Source organism: Lactuca saligna, chromosome 4 (genome assembly GCF_052625555.1).
Source record: "Lactuca saligna cultivar CGN05327 chromosome 4, ASM5262555v1, whole genome shotgun sequence".
In the NCBI taxonomy this organism is placed as follows: Eukaryota; Viridiplantae; Streptophyta; class Magnoliopsida; order Asterales; family Asteraceae; genus Lactuca; species Lactuca saligna.
This window is the reverse complement of record NC_136420.1, coordinates 10,591,402-10,611,460: the sequence shown is the minus strand read 5'-3', so window position 1 is coordinate 10,611,460 and position 20,059 is coordinate 10,591,402. Positions and strand designations below refer to the sequence as shown.

Sequence of the window (20,059 nt, the reverse complement as noted above, 5' to 3'; positions counted from 1 at the left end):
TCTTCTATTGGACTTTCAAAAGGATTAGGAGAAGTGTGCATGTCAAGGCCAAAAAGGGAACTTGTAAGTAGCAGGACAAGATCTTCATGATTTTTGAAGTTCTCGATTGGACTCATCGAGTCAGTCAATGCTACTCGGCGAGTATGTGAGGTTTCCACAATTTCTATTGTTTCTTTTGAATCAGCTTCCTCTAGCAACCTTTCTATCTCCTTTAAATCTTCTCCAGCATCGAAATCCCCTCTAGAAGGTAACAAAATTTTGTTTGGATTTTCTTCTTGTAAAAGCACAAGCTCTCTTTCTAACACTTCATCATCCAAATCTAATAAGGAAACTTCTCTGTTTTTCATCCCTTCACCCTTTGTCTCATTTTCTGCTTTAAACACCACTGAATCGTTTCCTACCCTTAGTGTTAGTGTAGATTCTCACACATCGACTATTGCACAAGCGGTATTCAAAAATGGTCTCCCAAGAATGATTGGAACTTTAGGGTCTTCTTCCATGTCAAGCACTACAAAGTCCAAGGGGAACACAAATTTATCGACTTTGATGAGAAGATCTTTGCATACTCTGTTTGGATGTATTATTGTCTTATTGGCTAGATGAATCTTCATACAAATCGGCTTTGGCTCCAGAAAATTTAGCTTCTTGAAGAAAGAATATGGCATTAGATTAATACTTGCACCCGAATCGGTCAATGCATGAGTAGAAATTATGTTCCCGAATTGACATGGTATGGAGATGCTTCCCGGATCACCCCTCTTTTCTGGCAGTTCATTCAGCAATACTTCGTCAACTTCTTCCATATTTTTTCTAGTAGTAAAGAGGTTTTTAAGCAAAGTTGCATACTTAGGAATTTGAAGTATCGTTTCAACAAATGGAATGTTCACTTGGAGGTCCTCACTTGCTCCATAAATCTTCTATACCATTGAATCTGCTCATCTGGTATGGATCGGATCAGAAATGGCAAAGGGGGCCTGGATGGTTTCAAAAGAGAACACTTTTTCTCATCAGACCTCGGACCCGTCGAGTCCATGATGCCAACTCGGCGAGTCGAGTCGGGTTTACTCTAATTGCATTCAATTATCTCTTCTGTTTGCTCCTTATTGGGTTTCTTCTGAATAGAGGTCAAAGGAGTGAAACTTTTGTCAGAATTGGTGGTTATCACATTTAGATGTGCAATTTTTGGATTTTTTCGGTATTCCTGGGAAGTTCACCGAGTGTTCTTTGATTGATTTGTTGTGCAAGCTGACCTATCGGTTTTTCAATGGTTTGAATAGATACTTGCTGATTCCTAAGCTAATTTTGTTGATCTTTCATCATAGCTTGATGATCTTTAAGCATTACTCGTTGCTCCTTCAATTCAATGTCAGTATAATTATGCCTCTTCTCGGATGCAGCTACAAACCTTGTGAACATCTCCTCCAAATCAACTCTCTTTTCCATAACCAGTTCCCCCTTTTGATAGAAACCCTGTTCTTTTTGCTTGTATTTCTCCTCCTTTGCCTTTTTATACTCGTCATACGGGAGCCATTCCTTTTTAGGTTTCCACCAATTATCATCAAATCTATCGCCACTTGAATAGAATACTTGAGCTTTCTTGTTTCCATTCTCATCCAAATTACAATCTTTAGTAAGATGAGGTCTGTTACACTTCTCACATCAAACTCGAATAGCATGGATTGTTTGATCCATCTTAGTCATCCTCCGATCTAAACTATCTAGTTTAGCCATCATTGCCGCCATGCTATCGTTAACAGTGTTCATCACCCCGAATTCATTCATTGGGTTATGATATTCTCTAGAGTGTTTAGAGAATTCCTCAATTGATTCCTTGTCACAGGGGGTGGCTTCTTTGTGAGCGGTCCTTGCGAATCAAGAAGCTGCCTGTAGTCACATTTACTCCATCATAAAAAATGGATACTTTTTGTTGGCTATTAAGATCATGATGTGGGCAACTCCTTAGTAAGCCCTTGTATCTCTCCCATGTCTCGTATAAGGATTCTCCAGCTTGTTGTTCAAAGTTGGCAATGACTTTCTTTAATTTGTCTATCTTTGAAGGGGGATAAAATTGATCAATGAACTCTTCCTTAATTTTAGCCCATGTAGTGATAGATCTTGGAGGTAATGATTTGAGCCAATCCTTTGTAGCACCTTTGAATGGAACTGGAAGCATACGAAGCAGTTGGGTCTTGCGAGGCACATTTCGAACATTAAAATAATCAGCTACATCGTTGACCTCATCCAAGTGTTTATAGGCATCTTCATGATCTTTCCGTAGAAGGGAATCTCCTTTAGTTGAGCAAGTAGGTGACCTTTAAGCTTAAAGGTGGCAGTTGCAGGAATTGCGGGTTGCACAAGTCCTGGGTCGGTATCGTCACATATTCTCTTCTTCCATTCACCCATGGGAACTTCATCAATGTTAGCCATGGGCTTAGCTAGTTCGCCTTCAAAATCGCTTTCTTCTTCGTATTCGGATTTGGAGTCGTATTCAAATTCGGCCCCTTTTGGATTATCTTCAATATTCTCTAACTTGCTTTCTTTTCTCTTTTGACTGCTGGTTTCTCTTGCCTTCTTGTTCTTTTTCTTTCCAAAAATCGTTTTCAAGCTCTCGAAGGGTGATTACATCGGTGTATCAGAACTTTCTACCTCCTTGCCTTTGTTTTTCCTTAAAGCGGATTATGGGTCTTCAAATGAAGGAACCAGGGGTGTGTTGGATCCTCTGGTCATGTAATGCCTGCAAACAAAACAAGAAAAACGCGTAAAAGGAACAAAAATGAAAACTAGAAACGAAAATAGATGTTCAGCGATGGACTTGTCGAGTCTGGTCATAGGGACTCGGCGAGTTCAACGCAAAACAACAAAATTTTAAACAAACTTCCTAAAAGCTAAAAACTGAAATTAAATTCTAATCCTAAATCTACTAAAAGTAGTAACTTTGTGCAAGAGAAATCTCACACAAAGGATCGATAACAATAGTAATCAATTTAAATTTAGAACCTTTACCCGACAACGACGCCAAAAACTTGATGTGTGTTTAACCAACTAGTTTTATTCCTACTTCTAAATTGTAAATTAATCACACAAAAGGCAATGGACCTGTCAATTGGTGGTATAGATCTAGTAAGCAGGGTATCGAACTCAGGGAACGAGAATTAAACTAATTACTAAAATTATCTAAAAACAAAATAACAAATAATAAAAGAGGGGTTTTCTCTAGTTTTACAAGACTAGAAACTTACTAACAGTTAAACTAAATAACTAACTAACAACTAAGCAATCAAAGACCAACTAACTTCAATATCTAAAGGGAATTCTGTTCAGGTTCGACTCAATTGATCCTATGGTTGATTTAATGGTAATAGTGCGATGGATTAATCTTTTATTAGCTACCGATTCAGGTGATTAGATTCACATTCGCTATGCTAATCCTTAGAAAATAAACTAATTCAAGTAGTGACCAGTTGTCTAAATTAATTAATGATTAAACTGTAAATTTGGTCCCCGTGGTTATCTAAAAAATGTGGATACAGTCCAAAAAGATTTCAACTTGCACCATCAGTCCAAAATCAAATCTTTTTTGTGGATAAGGTCCCTAGTAAACATGAAAAGACTGTTTTACCCTTTTTATTTCTTTTTTGCTTTTGTTTCTTTGTAATAAATACTAAAAAATGTTTTAGTTAATTAGAAATAAAAATAACCCCGCCCTCTCTTTCTCTTCTCTCTCTCTCTCTCTCTCTCATACTCACACACATACAACTCGTCTTCTCCAAATGGCCCCTTGTGAACAAAAACCAGAATCAAAACCATAGAAATCCTACTACTACTTCTTCTTATTCTTTTTCAAGTAGGTTTACAAACCCAAATCTTGAAACCCATTTAACCCAAGAAAAAAATGATTTAAATACATCCTGTAAAGAGATTCGAAAGAAAGAGAAGAAAAAGAGAAGTAACCCACCAGTGCTCGATGATCAAAACACAACCATCACTTACATTGACTCTGTCAACAACACATTTCTCTTCCAAATCAAGATGGGGTTTTGTGCACCAAGGTTCTTCATCAGGTTTATCAACTCAGGGAAACCCTTTAATTTCAAAATTGATCCAGAGAAGCCCATTGATTTAACAATCAAAGAACGATTTTTTGTAACAATTTTGACTTGGCCTCTGGCCAGTACGCACCTGAATCAAAAGACTTTTTGTCTTTTTTCTCACCTATATCAATGATTTGGAGGTGCTTGACAGCTTCGATTTTGATTTTTCTAGGTTTTGTGTTTTCTGGGTTTTGGGGTCTTGAAAGCTTTGATGAACATACAATCAAAAATTAGATTTAGTTCACAGTTAGGATTAACTCTTTTAAGTTTTCTGTTATTTATTTGATCTTTTATTAGCCGGTTGGATTAAAGGGTGTAACAACTTCACAGGTTCACGGTTGGGTTTTTGAGTTTAGTTCAAAGCACTATTTCACAATTTTGATTTGCAAGTGTCTGTGTTTATCATTGTGTGTGTGTATGTTGAAGAAGATGAACAGAAAAAACAGATTTTGTATCGGTGCTCAGAGAATACGAAAGCGACCCAGATTTATTCCAGCTTCATTTTGTGTTGATGTTCATCCTCAACCTCCATCTTTGTTAATATCCAGAATTCATCTTCAATTTTTTCCTCGAAGATTTTGATTTTTCCAGCTTCGCTTAGGATTACATGTGGTTTGGATTTTTGAGTTCAATATTGATTTAGTAATTATGTTTAGAGTTAGAATCTATTCTTTTTTCTTTTTCTTTTCTTCATGGTTTGGAGTTTGCTCATGGCATCGTATACAGGAGAGAGAATGGGGGGGGGGGGGGTAATTTTTATTTCTACTTAATTAAAGCATTTTTAATTATTTAAATAACTAGAAATAAAAGCAAAAAAGAAATAAAAAGGGTAAAACAGTCTTTTCATGTTTAATAGGGACCTTATCCACAAAAAGATTTGATTTTGGACTAATGGTGCAAGTTGAAATCCTTTTGGACTTTATCCACATTTTTCTGATAACCACAGGGACCAAATTTGCATTTTAGTCTTAATTAATTCTCTAGGTTATTTATACGGGTTAAATAAGACTTGTAATGGTTAATCAAATTATTAATTCAATTAGCCTCTTGTTGGTTTATCAAACAAGCTCACACATTAACTTACCCATTCTCTAATTAATCCTAGTTTCACATTCACTAATCCTAGGCACATAATAAAGTGTTCACATAAATCACATGAGGTAAACAATTAAGAGATGTTCATGCAGCCTAATTGCCTTCCTATTAACTAGAAAATAGTTATGGTTAATGCATAAGGATCTTTAACAAGCTTAATTCAACAAAATCACCAATTAAAAGTTAATCCTACTATTAATCAAACCATAGTCTCAAATTTATCTTACCCAAATAGAAGCTAGCAAGCTTAGCTCATGATTAAGGCAATAGAAAACTCGAAAACGAAATTCAATAACATAAACATGGTTTAAGTACTAGATCTAGTTAAGAGAAATCAAAGTATGCCTTAGTTATCCTTCAAAACTTGAATTGGGTTGGATCTTCACTCTTCCAGATGCCTCTCTTCGCTCTGAATCACAGCTCCTCCTCCTCCTAGGGTTCTCAGAAGTCCTGTCTATCGATCTGGAGGGTTTCTTTGATAGATTCGATTTGATTCGACTCGTCGAGTCCCTCATTAAATTCTCGTTACGGCATGTCAAGGACTCTTCTACTTCGCGAATCTTCGTGGGAACTCGTCGAGTACACGTCCCCACTTGACGATTCTTTGTGTTTTTTTTATCATGTCTACTTTTGTTCACTCCAAAGCTTCCCGATAGCTACTCCTGATTCCTTTTGCTTCTGAGCACTTCTTTTGGACTGAAAATATAATTCAAACATAATTTAGTACCTTTTGTCCATAATATGCAATTAATTAGCTAAAAATGATAAAAATCTATACTAAATATAGGGCTAAACATGCACATATCACTAATCGTTCTATAAAGTTAATAATTTGTAACAAACAATAAGTTTCCTCATTGTAAAACATATATCACATGTTTTCACACTTACGAGTGTATGAGAAGAAATGAACATTGTTGGGAAGTTTGTAAAAAACTTTATGCAGATTTCCAATACAATCTCAGAGCGTGTTTAGGTTGCATTATTAAAGCTAGGTCTAGTCGAAGAGCGTGTTTTGGTTAGATAATTTAGCAAGCGAGAGGCATTATGTAACGACCCAAATATTCAAATAAATTCAAACTTTTCAAAAGAACCCAATTCATTAAGTTATTACAAGCCCACAACATAAGTTTGCTTGCCTATCAGGCCCACAAATTATGTCTGGCTTGCTCCTTCAGTCCTTGGACTGGAATACAAAAGATTAGCCCATAGTATAAGTCCAGCATGCCCTGTCTAGCCCTCAGCTCATATCTGGAATGCTCAGGAGTCCTCAGTATGAGTCTGGCATGCCCTCCATGGCCCTCAACTCACATGTGGCATACTCCAGGGTTTGTTTGGCTACCGCACATAGTAGTACAACCTCAACCCAACCCACACAACATGTCGACATGTAACAAATAAATACACATACAGATAATCAGACAGTATCACAGGTAGTCCTACAGATCTACCAGAATAGTATATCAAACTAGCATGAATATCTAACTCATACTCATCATATCAATAACTACTAGGATATAAATCCAATGGGCCGGCCTTGGTGCCTTTGACCCTAAGTATAGTGAGGAAAAATCACCTCACAAGTAGCACTGACTGACAAGATCCAACCCTCGAATCGCAGCTCCGAACTCAACAACCTACAACCACCATGTGACTAACTCCATCAAAATCCTGAATTCCTAAAAGTACCCTTAAGGTCAAACTTGGTCAACCATGGTCAAAGTCAAAGTCAACAATCAAGGTTAACAGTCCATGTTGACCCAACTCGCTGAGTGCATCTAATGACTCGTCGAGTTTCTTCGGAACTCATAAAATCGTGAAAAACTCGAGTCAACTCGCCGAGTCGTCAAGACAACTTGTTGAGTTGGTATAATGTTCAGAAGACCGGAGAAACCCCGAGCCAACTCGCCGAGTTCGCAAGGCAACTCGTCGAGTTTTCCTGTCTTAACTCATTCGTCAACCACTTTTAAGCGAGTCTAAATCCCCAAACTATAGATCTGGTCCCATAGGGTTAAGATACCATGTAAAGTTGCTAATTTTACATCCACGTAAAGTATCAAGGGGCTAAGACACTCAAGTAAAGCTTATTATGGGACTTAGGGCAGGAAAGAGGGCCAAGACTTGATAAAGTTGGTAAGTTTAAGTTCATGGAGGATGATCAAGATATCGACTTTTGATAGCTTCATTTTATTTACTTCTTTTTATAATTTATTTTAGCATATTTCATTCATAACTTAGATAATTTCCATGCATATTTTCCTTTTTGTTATTTTATGACTATTTCGGGTACTCTCGAATCTTGTGAGCATAATTGCAGGTTTTCGGGTCTAGCGGAGCGGGAGTGTTCGGGACGTATAGGAGGCGATGAGATTTGTAGACAAAAATGACGTTGGGCTTGATGGGTAGTGGAGATGATGCATGGAGTGATCTTGATGATTATTTGAAGACTTGGAGAGAAATAAACTTTAAATTTGCAAGATGCGGGGGAACATTCAAGCGTATGAAAATTATTAATCAGGCGAGTTCACGAGCTTTGGAGGATTTGGAGAGGTCAAATTGGGCTTTAAATGAAGAAAAACTTGAAGAAAATGGGCTAGGAGGTGATTGGATTCGATCTGGGCTAGTGGGATATGCTTTAGAGGCCCAAAATCTCAAAGAAGCCCATGTCAGGCACCACCCGCGCAACCCACCCGCGCAGCATCACGCGGGTCGCGCAAGGCCCTGCAGGGGTAGTTTCGGAAATTCTTCTTTTGAGCTATTTGAGGAAGGTTGGTGCCCATCTTTTGCATACTCTTGGACACCCGATTTTTGAAGATTCTCTCTGGAGTTTTGGAGACTTTTGAAGGCCAAGAACCCTTGAAGAACATCATATTTTTACCTCTTGATTCTTGCTTAATGTTTGGTACAAATTTCTCTAACTTTGTTTCTTTGGGTTTAGCCATGCTTGGCTAAGCTAATCTTGGTTGACTTTTGGTTAATCCTTTGAACTTTTGTTGAATGTTGAAGAATCCATGAACATGTTCTTGAATCTTTATGGAAATGTTTTGTGTTTTAACATCTTATCATTACTTGTATGTTTTAGTTCATGAGTTTAAATGTGTTTGTGGTGATTAGTTGGCTAATTTCTTGATTAAGTAAAGGATCCTCAAATTAGCAAGCAACAAATGATTTTTGTGTTGTTTTTGCTTCACACAATCATAAAAACATTTCCTCCAACATGGTGGTGAAAGCATTTGACCTCTCTTGGATTTGGTGACTTTTTGGTTCTTAATGCTAGTTGACTTTCACTAATTACATGCTATTTGGAATTAGTGACTTTGACTAAGGAAATTGTTATGAGCTTCTCTAGCCATTTCAACAATTAAGAAAAGTCTAGGTAATCTCAAGCTCCTTGGATTACTATAGCCAAATTGAGGATTTAAAACAAGTATTGCACCATTGAATTCTAATGATATGTTCATCAAAAGTCAAAGTGAGAAAACTTTAAGTCAACCATCTTTCCCTTATTGATTTTACATCAAATTCTTATTTTTGTTGCAATTGTCTATTTAAATCATAGTTAATTCTAGTTTGTTTCAAGTATTTCAAAACATCAAAACCCCCAATTTTAATTTATTGTCATATTCCAAGTATTTTACAAAGAGATTTTTCATAGAGTTATCAAATTGAACCAGTCTCCGTGGATTCGATCCCTTTACCACTATACACTATTTTAGTGTGTAATAATTAGGGTTATTATTTGTGTTGGCCTCGACAACCACCAACTTTATACCTCCAAATGGCTGCAACAACACTGAAAATCTCGGATCAAAAGCTTCTCTCTTCAGTTATGCACCACCAACTTCAGCTCCTTCAAGAAAAACACCAAAGAACACTCTATAAACTCAAACACACTCAAAATGGAAGATAAGGCACGATTTAGGGTTTCTCTGGACTGAGGGGACGATGAGGGAGGCTAACAGTGAGAGTTATGGCCTTTCAATAAGGTGAAAACCCTAAAAATTAGGGTTTTCATGTTCAGCTTTCAACTCGTCGAGTTCGGGCCTTCCAACTCGTTGAGTAGACCCTGAAAGAGGTGCAACCATTAAAACTCTACATGACGAGTTGAAGCCCTCCAACTCGTCGAGTTGTCCTGAAAATATGAATATAAAAGTTTAAACTCATACCTAAAGATTAGGATGTTACACTAGATGCCAAACACTTTGAGGACTCAGAGCTTTCCCAAAATACCCTAAATATTAAGAAAATTAGTACTAGGAGAGAGAGAGAGAGAGTGATAGAGAGAGAAAGAGTGTGTGTGTGTGTGTGAGAGAGAGAGAGAGAGTTTGAGATGATATGGGAAATTAATGAGCAGAGTTCTGAATTTATAGGGCGAATTTGTGTCAAGCGCACCATGCACAGACCAAGTGCGCACTGTGCACTGGCCTGGTCGGCTCTCTCAAATGCTGACACATGGCGTTTAATGGCTGGAGCAACGTGGCAGTGGTAGGTACGGCTATTAACTTAAAATATTCATATATCGGTCATACGAACTCCATTTCGACGTTCTCTATATCCATGTGTAGGTATTTCCGAGTACTACAAATTTTATTTAGACATTGTCGGCTAATTTTCAACCAATCTTAAATTTAATAGTCTACGAAGATTAGACTGTTAAGGACTGTGTTAAATTCATAAATTTTACATACGGACTTCGTTTCCGACTATCTTTATATCTTGGTCATCTTATTACGAGATTTTCAATTCTCGTTTAGATTGTTTCTGCTAAAATCGACTGATCTAAAATTCAATGTTTGTATCCGCACTGTTGCGTTGAAACTTCAAAAAATCGTAACCTCCTCATATGAAGTCTGATTCGAATGTTCTCTATATGCACACTCTCTGTTTTATGATTACTACGACTCTCTGCTAATAAGAAACCTATCTAAAATTTACTTTTTACGACACACTTTGTTGTAACGTGAAACTTCAAACAATCATAATTTATTCATACAAATTCAGATTTAAGTGTTCTTTATATCCCCAGAATCCTCATCAAGAATGTCTTCTTTCATCAAGGTTATTCGGGCTAATTATTATTCTATTCAAGATGAGTATTTTATTTCTATTTTATTATAGCGATTTAAGCACGTATAATACATATAACTACACATAAAACACATAATACTCAGTAATTCTCTTTATTTATAAAATGTTACAATTGTTGACCATTACAATTACATCATTTTATTAATGCCTAGTGAGAAACGCAAGCATTACAACGCATGTTCGGCAAAACTAGCTAGTAGTAGGTAGATTGTAGCGGTAACAGGCAACTTGTAGATGGTAGCATTTTGTTAAATGCTTGATGAAGTAACATTTTGATTTGCAGTGTTTTATTTAAACTAAAAGTTAGAAACTTGTAATGTCAAACGGTGTTTTCTATTCAAAACAGAGTATTTTGTCAAACGCTAGAAGTTAGAAGCTCTAAAACACTTTATTCTAAACACGCCCATGTTGGTTGAAATATGCATGTTGGGTTGAAACAAACCCGTTTGGTTGAAACATACCTATTGGGTAGAAACAGACTCGTTACTGTTGTGTATGAATTTTGGGTTATATATGGCATTTTGGAGAGTTCATTAAACTTTATTTTATCGTTGTGGATAAAATGCTTTTTGTAGGTGCTTATTGATATTATTGATATTGATTCGAGCTTCTTTATCGAAAACGAGACTATACACACATTAGCAAATTATTGATATTGATTCGAGATTCTGTGTTGCTTTTATTTATAACTATGATTTTGAATTATGGTTTATAAACAAATGGTTTTGCGTTGAATCTCTCTCTCTCTCTCTCTCTCTCTCTCTCTCTCTCTCTCTCTCTCTCTCTCTCTCTCTCTCTCTCTCTCTCTCTCTCTCTCTCTCTCTCTCTCTCTCTCTCTCTCTCTCTCTCTCTCTCTCTCTCTCTCTCTCTCTCTCTCTCTCATTTATGTGTGTGTATAAGTGTATTTTGAAAATTTTCCAACTAAAGAATGTTATTATTTCCGTAAGATATTAAAATTACTTTTTCATAATTATTTGAGTTAATTCCGCGTTTTTTTTTAATTCGAAGTTACTTCATACAAATTTATTACTATTGTTTTACAACGATATATTACCTAAAGTATTAAAATTTCTTTTTCATACAAAATTACTAAAGAATGTTTTTGTTTCTGTAAGATGTTAAAATTATTTTTTCATAATTATTTGAGTTCCGAATTTTTTTTTTTTCTAGTTTTCAAGTTACCTCATAAAAATTTATTACTATTGTTTTACAACGATATATTACCTAAAGTCGAAATATATGGGATTAGAACTTAGAATAACTTCCTGTTGAAATTCTTTAATTATCTAATGATCGCCAATCATCACTTAAACCACTATGATAATTGATACAAATTTATTATAATTTTGCATGAATTAAAAAAACAGCTACTTAAAAAATCCCAGTATACTTTTTTAATGGAAACCCAGATTGCATCTCCGCTATCGGGGATCATTTTCCACTTTTGAATCTTGAGATTCAATTGTAGATCTACTGTTTAATTTGATGATAATATTGAATCTATATTTAACCCTCGATTGTTTGAGCTTGAGCTGATGTCAACATCAAATGAGTTATAAGTGTTGTTTTGGTAAATAATAGGATCTAATAAATAAAATTCAAACCAATTTTTTACGGTCTATCGACTATCAATCAATGAACATTTCTTAATTTAATATTATCTGTAGAGAAAATCATTTTTTTAATTTCTTTGCAGAAAATAGTTAAAAAACTCAAAATTACAAAAATAATCACTAAAATTAGAGATAAATTAGTGTCATCTGCGATTTTGCATGTTGATCTGCGAAGGTACAAACGCGCTTAAAACACGGACGTGTATTGACAATTGTATGCTCGTAGATTATTTTTTCCTGAGTTTTATTTATTTTATTTTATTTTTCCAGTATAAATACCACTTACACACACCCACGTTCGTAGATGAACTTAGTTCATCTGCGATTTTGCAGAATATTTTTTTTGACTACGAGATGATAGGTTTGACCAAGAAACAAGCATATTATATATAAAATCTTGTAAAAAATTATCAGTTTAGCAGTTATTTCTATGGAAAATTTGTTTAAAACCTTTGTAATAAATTGAATAAATATTTGGTTTGCGTTGTAACCGGTTGGATGTAGGAGTTTGCAGAGACAAATCTGGAATACTATAGTACCCCCAAAAATTATATATATATATATATATATATATATATATATATATATATATATTATTTATAAACATTTTTATATTAATGTATTCCCAATTAAGAGATTATAACATGTTTTTTTAATATCCAATATTGAATAACTACATATAATATATATTGACAATGTTTGCACCCCATATCAAAATTTCTGGTTCAACTACTCTCCACAGGGGGGTATTTCTGAAATCGCTTTGATATTTTCCGATTATATTAGTTATACTGATTTTATATCTTTTGTGAAAATAAAAACCAGTTTGTTAGATAGATATCAAATTAGTCTTCGTTTTTATCATCTTGAATTGAATCATTATATAGCAATATTTGAAGACATTGATGTTAGAATGTTGATCAACGTAATCAAACTGGTTAGCGGAAGGGATGTAAAAGTGTTTATGGTGACTGATGAAGGTGGCGAGAGAGAAAATGAGTCGGTTGCTAACTTATCTAGCGATAAAGGGAGCAAAAACTCAGTAGATACTTTCATGACTCCTAGTGTACTTTAGTTTCATAGTGGTGCTGAAAATGTAAATGTGATGTATTCGCCTATTAACTATGTAGATCCTGAAAATTATAAGTATGTTGGTGATGATGATGTTGGTACATATCTTAATGATGTGGGTGACTGTTTTTATAATGTCCCCCAAGAAGAAGTTAAGGTTATCAATAGGGGTGGAGTCGATGATAGTAAAAAGAAAAAAGTTATGATTCAGAAATATGAAAATCTACATGGTTATGTGGATTTGGCTGATGTAGATTTAGATATATCCGACTTAGAAAACAATTCTGATGGAGATGAGTTAGGTGATGAACGTAAAGCTAAGTTTACCGATAACATTTTTTACGGTATGCCCCCTCCACTGGCATGTCCAGTTGATGTTAATGAAAACATCACATCACAAATGGTAAACTCTAATCAAAACATTGAATGCCTCCATATATTTAATAACAAATACCTTCTAAAATGGGTGATTGAGAAAAAAATGTCTTCAAGAAGGTTTTTAGACGAAGACAGATAGATCGACCAAATCAAGGTATGAGTTTGTGTGTGTTGGGAAAAATTATTCTTGGTTACTAAGAGCAAAAGGAATCAAAAATTATGGCAGACTTTTCCAAGTGATTAAATTTGTTGACGTATACACATGTTCTTCAACAATTTTGCAACCTAATCATTGACAAGCAAACGAACATGTTTTGGGTGAATATATTGTTGATGTTATGGCTGAAGATTTTAGTAGAGTATATCGGGGACAATATATTGTTAACGATATGAATGCACAATTGAACATCGGTATCTCATACCATCAGGCTTGGCGTGCGAAGCAATACACATTGTTGATGTTAAGGGGTACAGAAGATGATTCTCTTACCAAACTTCCAGATTATTTCCACATTTTGGTCAAACATAATCCCGACAAGGTGACACATATTCAAACAAATGCTGATGAAACACCTAAAAATTTTGACCGAAAAATTTCATTTTTGATTTAAGTAAAAGCAGTATTCCAAAACATTTTTTATACATCCCAACAAATAAAAGTGTCAAACATCATGAAAATCAGAGTGTGTCCCACAAACAGAATCTCTATGGTGTGTGTGATGCAGTCAACCCGAGCTCTTCCCTTTGAAACCGAAAGTACATGAAACGTAAACTAAAAACCCTAAGCACAAAGCTTAGTGAGTTCCCCATAATACCACATACCAAACATATCACGTAATGGGCCCCGCTCACACTCGTATAATGGGCCCCACCCATTGAGATACGGGCCTCGTCGACACTCGCATAACGGGCCCCACCCAATGAATCATACATTTACAAACACTTACTAGTATTACACAGACAACAAGTATATCAACATAATCAAGCAAGGGTCGACCTTGGTGCCTTACACCCACTAAACCCGGTGAAGAAACTCACCCCAAAAAAGATGAATGAGACGAATGATCCCTGACTGCCAGTCTTAGAGCTCCCCGAGCTATCAATTAGCAAAAAAAGCTAATTAACAATGGGATCTCCATCATTAACCAAAAATCCCTACATGGGGTAAAAATACTATTTTACCCCACATTATAACTTGGTCCAAGAATGAACCCTAAATCACAATCCAATGGCCCAAAAGAGATGCATAATCCAATAAGGCCCAACATATGGCCTAGTTTCAAATTGGGCCGAATCCCTTTGCATGAGCCTTAGCCCAAAGGCCCAATAATGCCTCCCTAGCCCAAAGGTTCGATTCCAGATGGCCCACTAAGGCCCAAAACATGAAGTCCTTGAGAATGGCCCAAACTAAGGCCCAACAATGCAATGCCCCAAATCCATTGAGTACGCGGGGCATACTCAACTATACGCTAAGCGTACAGGCTACACATCTTGCATGCTGTGCGTACGAGCTTGTACGCCCACCGTACCAACTCATTAAGCCATAATCCCATAATGTGCTTAAATATTTAAGACCTAGGGTTCCAATTACAGATCTGAATCATATGAAGTGTCTTAAACCATAAAGTCGACAACTTGGTGGCTTGCATGCCCCCAAATGAACCCAAACTCGAAATATGACAATCTACTTCCATAAAAATGACCAATGCTCATGCATGGATGATCTAAGGTCTCAAAGATAGAAACTTTATGATTCTAGGACCCAAATAATACCATGAGTGGAAACTCAAAGCTTTAGAAATGGCATGGACTCATAAAATCTCAACAATGGGACCAAAAGGGTCCAAAAACTTAACCAAAAGAGATCTAGGCTATGACGTATCAAGTTTAAGAATTTATACCTTGAAAAAGCTTGAAATGAAGCAAATAACTCAGATCTACAAACTTATCCTTGAACCACCATCTTGCTCCAACCTTCACTTCCTTGGAAAATGGATCAAAAACACCAAGAATGCACTAAATGGACCTTCCAAGCACAAGAACACACAATATAGGAGTTAGGGTTTCATGGAGGCTGGTCCTTAAAGCATAATGTTCTTTATATATTGCTCAAACCCTAAAATGTAGGGTTTTGGGTCTTGGACATGTACACTACGCGTGCTCCTCAGTACGCAGCACATACGTGCATGGCATCCGCGTCCAACTTCAATCAGTATGCCCAATGTACGTAGGGTGATACGCCCAACGTACGACAACCCCCATAGCCTAAAATGATAAAATCCCAAGGACTCCAAGGACCAACCAAAAATATTTAATCCATTAACAAATAAAATAAATACCTTGGAAATCGAGCGTTACAGCTGATGATCGGTTTGAGTTCTTCTATGTTGCACTTGTAGCATCCTGTTTTGGGTCGTTCTGTGAGTCAAGGTTTGTAGGCCATAATTCGGGTATGAGAAGGTTTTGAGGTTTTAAAGAAGAAAGGTTTAGACCCTTCTTGGATTCAGGTAAAGTAGGTTGTATGATAAAAGAGTTTGGTTTGTGCTTTGGATCCCAAAGGGTATCGGTAAAGGAGTTGGCCCAGCCCTTATGAATTTTGGGTTTCGTCCAGGAAGTCTTAAGGCTATGGTGAGTTGTTAGGAGCATAGGGCTTCTCACCACCTTTTCGTGGATATAAGGTTCATTGGAAACGGACCTAATACGAGGAAGTTATGGCAGTTTGAAATAATTAGCAGAAATGGTCCTTAGTTGAAAAGATTGGCAAATTGGTCTCGTGCATGTAAGGAGGGTGTTGAAACATGAAGTGACCCTCTTAACTTAGTCTATAGCAGCCAACAAGCATCCGCAGTCAAGCTCTCATCAGCAGCCTCATCCGAAGTCATCTATCCAACTGCAGTCTTACTTACTTTACTTAGTTTAATTTTATCTATATTTTCTGTAATACTCTCTATTGTCCAGTATGCCTTGCATGGCTACTCTTAGAGAGTAGATCAAATGTAATTCTTGAGACTCTATATATAGAGATCACTCTTTCAATCAATCTAACATATCTATCAATCTGAACTATCTTCCAGTATATCAATTACATTTCTCTTACGCATCTCATATCTTTCTTACTCTCTAAATCCTCTCGAACCTAACTGATAATTACTTCTCTTTGGAGCAAGTCATTCGTGACTTTATCACTAAGCTTGATCTCACTCACTAACTTGGTTTTAATGAATTCCATGTCATGAATCAACTTATGTGTTTAATAGATATATCACCTGCTGTCATTTATACTTTCTTACATTTCCACAACTAACTATCTAACTATCTAACTCGTTAACTTGTTATTGTTGAGCTTTTAGATCCTTTGAGATTAACTAATTCCGCAACTATACTTGTTCTAACATTTGTTCAAGTGTGTCTCAAGTTTTTCTCTCAATAATTGGTATCAGTGCCATAGTGGTTGCTTTTTGAAAAAAAAAAACAAAACTATGATTTTCAAAGGGCCTTCTATACCACTGAAGCTAATTTCTTTAAAAAAAAAAGGAAAAATGGGACAAGCACTTTCTCTGAATGTTTCCAACAGTGTTGGTGGTTCAAATCGAGCTCCAATATTGGTGGCAAATGAATACCATCACTGGTCTCAAAGAATGGAAAGATACTTATGGAGGCTTGGTAGAGATGTATGACGATCTGTTGAAGAAGGACCACATGTCCCTGTTCTTACACCTGTTCATACTGATGACGCCACAACCAGACTAGGAGGAGGACAACCAGTCATGAACCGTCCCACCAAAGATGATCTTGATAAAATGGAAAATGATGTTGTTGCTTTTTATGAAACCTCTTGTGGAGTTTCTCCTAACAACTTCGACATTATCATAAATTGTAAGTTAGCAAAAGAGATCTGGGATGTTCTCAAGAGCTTGTATGAAGGCTCAGAACAAGCTCAAGATAAGAAGCTTAAATTTCACTCAATGAATTCAACAACTTCAAAGCTCATACTGGCGAAAGTTTAGAAGACTCTTTCAAAAGATTCAATATGATAGTCACTAAGTTATCAAATGTTGGCACCATCTGCAGTAACCATGAAACAAACCTTCAATTTCTCAATGGTTTAGGAAGACATTGGACTATTGCTAAGATGATAGTTCAAGGAGATACAAAGATTCATTCACTGTCTCTTTACAAGCTCTATGGGGAATTGCAAGCACAAGAATCCACTTTACTCAAAGACTGTGCTGACTTCGGAGGACCACTTGCTCTTGTAGCACAAGCTCCTCATAATCAATCTTACTCTCCCTCATATGACACTACACCGCAATCGTACGAAGCCGACTCAGAGTATGATGACGAAGAAGAATTTCAAAAGGCTATTGCTCTTGTTAGTAAACAGTTCAACCGGCTACGACCTCCCTCTTTTCGTAAAAATAAAAAATTCAACAAACCTCCTTTCAACCGTAACTTCAACCCACAAAACAATCACTCTCATTATCCTAAAAGTTCTTATCCACCACCGCAATCTCAAAACACTCAATCAAATGAGGCACCGCAGTCCATTCTAACCTCTTACTCCGGTACTCGTTCAGAAGTAAAAAGTGATGTTGTAATATGTCACAAGTGCAACCAAGAGAATCATATGGCAAAGGATTGCAAAACTAATGTGGTGAAAGACAGAGCGTTCTACCTTAGAATGGCTCAAGAATTGGAGGAAAAGGAAAAGGCTAGGGCATATGTGGCCCATGTCAAAAGAGACCATCAAGTTTGGTCATCCGGAGATGAAGATGAAACCATCAGCAATATCAAAGGAAAAGGCAAGATCTGCATGCTAGCAACTACTGATGATGATGGGTCTACAAAGCTGGAAATGAACTACTGCTACATGGCAAAGGATGGAACTCTAAGCTTTTTCGAATAGGTAAAACTCATGAACCAAACTCTAAACTATAACATGCATGATTGTCAACCTTTCATAGACAATCTTCATGACACATGTGATGCCATCCTTACAAACTACAACATAGCGTTAGATGAGAAGAACATAGCGTCCCAAGAGATGTTTCATGTGAGAGGACGACTGGACAACAAAAGACTCAAAATGGACATGTTAGAAAGAGATTTAGAGTTAGAAAAAGATGCAAGAATGTTGAGTGAAACACAACTAGAGATAGCTTTGAACCAAAGAGATTTAGCTCAGAGTGAGAATTTGCGCTTAAATCTATTAATAGAAAAATTGTTCAAAGAAAGTGAAGCTATTGAAAATTTGGTTAATAATGGAATTATGGATAATACATACAATTGGGGTTGGTCCAATCGATATCCTACCGTTGAGGATTCCTCACCCCTATTTAACAAAGATCGACTTTATGTCCCTCCGGACTGAGAATTTCATTTTCCAGTCAATAACACTTTTCCCGAAGATATCAGAACCCACTTTGGTAGACTTCATAATCTAATTAATAATTGTGTCATTGAGGAAATTTTGCCTAAGGTTTTGGATCACACATGTCCTCAGACCGAAGTGCCCCTCACTGTAGTCATGATCCTTAGAAAAATCCCACTCCAGTCACAACTCAGACTTACGCTACGGTAGCTAAGTCTTCCTTACCAAAGTCCACAATAAAAAGCTCTGTGACTCTTCAGCCAATTCATCATGAACTGCCCATAGAAAAATTAGAAGTAGGTCAATGCTCTCAAAACCCTGAATCTTCAAGTTCTGATGAGTCAAACCCTCGTTGTCAAAATTTTTCAAAGGTTTCCATGAAATCGCAGTTGAACACTAATGACTGCGGTTCTCCAAAAACATTAGCAAAAAAGGCTTTCAAAGAGGAAATTCGATCCCGAGGCACAAATCGACAAACCTTTTCTAAATACAAAAGATTTACAAAATCTAAAAGTCCAGAAAAAAATTTGTACTCGCTCACTATTTTTCAAAAAAATCTCCCATCAAGAAAACATGCGAAAAGGAATGTACATTTTCAACATCAACTCCTAACTCATCTGATAAAACCCAAAAGAAATAAAAGTCTTTTCAAAGCAATGGTTTTCAAATCTATTCCTCTGATGACCCAAAATGGAAGGGTATCTTATCCACTCCAACACTTTTAAAATCACATCAAAATGTCAACAAGTGGAAGGGCGTTTTACCAAATCCTAGAAAAAGGTCCAAGGTATCATCACGTGCTAAATCTTCTTCGAAACAAACTTTTTCAAAGTCCAACAGCACACATGTCAGATCTTACCAATTTCAGACCAGTCACAAATCTACTACATCATTCCGACCATTGACTAAACAGAGTGCCAAAACAGAAGACAAAATTTCAGCTTGTCAATGTTAATGTGGTTGTTAGAAAAGGTTATCTCATGTCAAAACTGATCCTTTTAAGAAACCTCATAACTTTTCAAAAAGGCACAACACTCCAAAAACTCACAAACACCCAGGACTGGGATTAAAAGTTGACACGAACCAGTCCCTACAACCTCGTTTCATGCATCAATTAGAAAACTCATATGTTGTCTCAGGCTCCAAACTAGTTTGGATGCCTAAACTAACTGTGTAATTTGCAGGCCTTGTGCAAGGAGGAAAAAGAAGAAGAATGGTTAGTCAATAGTGCCTGCTCCTTGCACATGATGGGAAGGTTATGATGGGTTTTAGACATAAGAACTTTCCCTATGTGCACATACAACCCTATAACTTGGATCTAGGTTTCACTAATTGAACATGCAACATATCCA

The 20,059-nt window shown here is 36.4% G+C and overlaps 1 protein-coding gene and 1 non-coding gene across 2 annotated transcripts; one reads left to right on the top strand and one right to left on the bottom strand.

Moving 5' to 3' along the window:
* Positions 1-422: 422 nt before the first annotated feature.
* On the bottom strand, positions 423-803 carry LOC145039269 (uncharacterized). Its single transcript, XM_078987343.1, has one exon. The coding sequence runs from the start codon at positions 801-803 to the stop codon at positions 423-425; it is 381 nt and encodes a 126-aa protein (XP_078843469.1).
* A 1,134-nt stretch (positions 804-1,937) lies between these two features.
* LOC145044442 (small nucleolar RNA R71) lies at positions 1,938-2,044 on the top strand. The gene has a single exon (XR_013681394.1). It is a non-coding gene; the product is annotated as a small nucleolar RNA R71 (small nucleolar RNA).
* The last annotated feature ends 18,015 nt before the right edge of the window (positions 2,045-20,059 follow it).

What these genes read in the sequence shown, in the direction of transcription:
- LOC145039269 (XM_078987343.1), bottom strand. Translation starts at nt 803, where the DNA reads ATGGAAGAAGTTGACGAAGTATTGCTGAATGAACTGCCAGAAAAGAGG.